Source organism: Macadamia integrifolia, chromosome 12, assembly GCF_013358625.1.
Source record: "Macadamia integrifolia cultivar HAES 741 chromosome 12, SCU_Mint_v3, whole genome shotgun sequence".
In the NCBI taxonomy this organism is placed as follows: domain Eukaryota; kingdom Viridiplantae; phylum Streptophyta; class Magnoliopsida; order Proteales; family Proteaceae; genus Macadamia; species Macadamia integrifolia.
The window spans coordinates 24,248,723-24,252,728 of record NC_056568.1 but is presented as its reverse complement, the minus strand read 5'-3'; the positions used below and the strand labels follow the sequence as shown (position 1 = coordinate 24,252,728).

The following is a 4,006-nucleotide window of genomic DNA, read 5'->3' as shown; positions in this document are numbered from 1 at the left end:
AGAAATTTCAACCTCAAGATCCATCCAATGGTCCAGACATCAGGAAAAACATCCTCCAGTAGTTTTCGGAAAAAAATCGTCTGCAATTTCGATCTCGTACAATTCCGTGCAATACCACTTTTAGGCGGTGACACGTGTATTGATACCAATACAATGGTCCAGATCTGATTTAAATGTCTTTTAACTAATTTAATGTTTTATTAATTGTACCAGATCTGGGCCATTGTATTGGTATTAATACACGTGTCACCGCCTGAAGGTGATACTGTACGAAATTGTACGAGATCAGAATTGCAGACGATTTCAACCCGTAGTTCCTGTTATGATGTCACAAATGATGCCAAATGGTTCCGTATCTCTTCCGCTTCTCTCCTCTATAAATAGCCCACTTCTCTCTCCATGTTTCCCAACTCTTTTCTAAAGGTCAGCTGTGTCTTCTTCTTCTTCTTCTTCTTCTTCTTCTGTTAGTTTGAATCCATTAAGGCAAAGTAGTAGAGATGTCAGGACCTCAATGCTGTGAAAACCCACCTGCCCTGAACCCAAACTCTGGGGAAGGGACTGTTGAAGAATTTGGAGGACTCAAGAGCTACCTCACTGGTTCATTGGAAGCCAAGGCTACTGTCCTTCTTGTCTCTGACATATTTGGTAATTACAACTCAACTTAAACACTTCCATGATTCCATCCCATGTTCATAATGTTCTTCCTCAGCTTTTTTTTTTTTTTTGAGTGAAATAGTTTTTGGGTTTTTGACAAGGTGTATGAACTATGAACAAAATTTAGATAACACCCACTGCCCCAAAAATAATCTGCAAAAGAGAGGAAAACTGGAAATTAAATTTAGTTCTGGAATGTGCCCAGTTCAAGGCCTAGATTGATGTCGTTAGAATTCAGGTCCAAGCTTCATGTGCTGGCACATGAACACTCCTTAGACCCAAATCTATATTGTCATCATCTATTGATGTTGTTAGATTTATCTTTAATGAATTTTTTATCCTTTTCTTTGTCATCCTCTGAACTTTACATTCATGGTCCTTTGCAGGATTTGAAGCGCCAAACTTGAGGTTTGGCAAATTCTTGACTCTGCTTTTACCACTTAATATATTTTCCTTGTATCTCTCTTTCTGCCTCCATATACATGTAGTAGGTAGTGTTAAGCAGAACTGAAGTGATTTGTCAAGATATGTTACTGGGTTATATGAAAAAAAAAAAAAAAAATTCTGGTTTATTTTTCTTGGAGCAGTTCAAATTCCAAACATGTAAATGATTTCAAGATATAAACAGGAAGAATGAAGGCAATTTTGATATGATCTCTTTCTTTTCTTGTTATGATTTTATTTCCTTCTATGCTCTTCGTCACTCATATTTTTCTGTTTCAGCATGGAAAATGTTGCACAGGGCCCTTTTTTAATCCAAAAGTTACCATGTACAGTTTATTGATTATTTCTGTAGATGGATCCTCTGTTTTGTCCTTGAACAATATGTAATTTACATGTTGATTTAGCTCCAAAAAATTATATATACTTGGAAACTAATATTGATGGTTTTATTTCATAAAGGAAGCTTGCAGACAAAATTGCAGTCACTGGATATTTTGTGGTGGTTCCTGAATTCATGCATGGGGATCCCTATGACCCTGAAGATGCTGCGAGACCTCTAATGGTCTGGTTACAAGATCATGCAGTGGTTAGTTTCTTCATCCTTTTGATATAAATATGGAGTTCATTGTTGACTGCATTTCTTTCTTATATTCTATGAGTTGTTTTATGATAGAATATAACTAGATATCTGGAAGGAAAATATTATGATGACTACTTGTTTCACTAACGACGGGTATCCAGGCCTTCGGCCTGACTAATCCAGATTATTTAGCCAGTAGCCAATCTTATTCAAATCAAAACCAGTTACCCAGTCAGATATCCTGATCATCTGATGCATGGACTTGCTGCTCTGCTAATCCACATTTTACAGATGGTTGGAATTTTCCAGTCTAGATTCTTATTTGCCAATATATCAACTTGTTCCTTTTCATGAACCTGGCTCTTTCTGTTTCACAGAAATTCTGTCTCTTAAAATCTGCTTAATGCTACAAAACATGAAGTTTCTCTTTTTCCCAAAATTCTACTTTCCATTGTTCTTCATTTTTCAATTTAAGACCATATAATTTCCATGGTAGGTGGTCAATTTGATACTGCTTGTTACATAGGCCGAATGGCATGACTTCTCACCATGGTCAGTTTGGATTCGGAAGGCTGTTCACTCGTTGAGCCATCAGGTTCAATGAGATTGTCAATCACATGTATTAAGCTTCCAGATATCTGATATAACTTGTAAAAGTGCAGTGTTTTCATTTGGTTAAGCTCTAGTTTGAGCCTTATAAAATTTATCATCACATTAAGGTTATCTACATCGATGACTTGGAAGCTCTGTATTTTCTCTGTGTGTTTCATTTTGTACTGGACAATGTGGATATCATTATGCCTTTAAAATCATATTTATTAATGCAATAGCTTTATATTCCTGTAGGATAAGGGATTCGAGGAGGCTGTACCAATTGTTGAAGCTATAAAAAGTAAAGGCTTTTCCACAATTGGGGCTGCCGGATTTTGCTGGGGCGGTGAGATCTGTTTATGTTTTCAATACTAGGCAACATGAATATATCCTTGCTGGTATACTTATTTATCTACTATCACAGCTATCTAAGGTATTTGAATTTTTTTGTCAGGCAAGGTGGCTGTGGAACTAGCAAAGGCAGGTTACATCCAAGCTGCAGTGCTTTGCCATCCTACATTTGTCACTGTAGATGACATCAAGGGTATGAACTTTGATAATAAAATCTTCAATCTTGTTTCTTTATTTCATCAAATTTGCACATGGTGCCAGTGATATGAAACAGATTTGGTATCCTTTTAGTTCTTATAGGTGCTTTTAAATCGTTTATTGGCTTTGAGCTAATGAACAATGGTTGGGTTATTTTCAGAGGTTAAGGCTCCCATTGCAGTACTTGGAGCTGAAATTGACCACATCTCTCCACCAGAACTTGTAAAACAATTTGAGGGAGCTATGTTGGTAATGGTCACCAAAATTTTACTGTTTAATGTTGCGTGTTTATTTCTTGTTGACCGAGAGCCTTTTTCTGTGGCCTGTTTTTATTTCGTTATCTGTTCATCATACTGATTCCTCTCACAGAGGAAGGGAGGAATCCCTGATCTTTTCTACTTTAGCAATTGGAGAAGATTCTATCACTTGTTCCATTAATGCATGCTGGTTTCCCCCAAGTCCATCTGAAGAGGTTTTGATGAGTTCCAAAGATCAGATTTGGAAATGAAGTCTATCACATCCACTGTCTAACTGGATTGCTACCTGCATTATTTTTTTGAATGGACCAGGAGATGTCATTGTAGAATGCAGATGATTGTGTTATGAAGAGCTTAGATTATTATTCTATTTCATCTGATTAACTTATGCTTTGTACTTTTATAGAATTAGATTATGCCCTGCCTTGAAAGCTTAGCCACAAATAGGATAATCACATTTCATGTGTGGGTGGTACAAACCATGTCAGGAATCAGGATAAGCCATTTCTTTCTCAATGGGTGACAATCTTATCAGACCTACTTCATTCCATTTTTAGAATCCTCTTGTATGTCTGCTACATTGCATAAAGTGAGGTGGAAGAACAGTTAGTGATTAAATTGGTTATACACAGGTTGATGGATACGTGAAAATATTCCCTGGGGTAGAACATGGATGGACAACGAGATACGATGTTGCCGATGCAGAAGCTGTGAAAAATGCCGAGGAAGCCCACAAGCACATGTTGGACTGGTTTGTTAAGTATGTCAAGTGAAGAGAAGATATGAAGAGCATATATATAGGAGGAGAAACTATTCTTGAGTGTTTTTGTCAGTCCTAATGTTTTGATGTTATCTGTTTTCCCTGAGAACATTGTTGTTACTAGTGTTAAATCATATGTGTAATAATAATGGTTCATGTTGCTGCCGAAAA

The 4,006-nt window shown here is 36.8% G+C and overlaps 1 protein-coding gene across 1 annotated transcript; it reads left to right on the top strand.

Annotated features, from left to right (window-relative positions):
* Window positions 1-424: 424 nt before the first annotated feature.
* LOC122058406 (endo-1,3;1,4-beta-D-glucanase-like) lies at window positions 425-4,006 on the top strand. Its single transcript, XM_042621078.1, has 7 exons — window positions 425-645; window positions 1,041-1,062; window positions 1,558-1,684; window positions 2,525-2,615; window positions 2,724-2,813; window positions 2,979-3,067; window positions 3,708-4,006. The coding sequence occupies exons 1-7, from the start codon at window positions 498-500 to the stop codon at window positions 3,846-3,848; spliced, it is 708 nt and encodes a 235-aa protein (XP_042477012.1). The 5' UTR covers window positions 425-497; the 3' UTR covers window positions 3,849-4,006.

What these genes read in the sequence shown, in the direction of transcription:
- LOC122058406 (XM_042621078.1), top strand. Translation starts at nt 498, where the DNA reads ATGTCAGGACCTCAATGCTGTGAAAACCCACCTGCCCTGAACCCAAAC. An exon ending in TCTTGTCTCTGACATATTTG is followed by an intron (nt 646 to 1,040) that starts GTAATTACAACT and finishes GGTCCTTTGCAG; the next exon opens with GATTTGAAGCGCCAAACTTG. An exon ending in GGTTACAAGATCATGCAGTG is followed by an intron (nt 1,685 to 2,524) that starts GTTAGTTTCTTC and finishes ATATTCCTGTAG; the next exon opens with GATAAGGGATTCGAGGAGGC.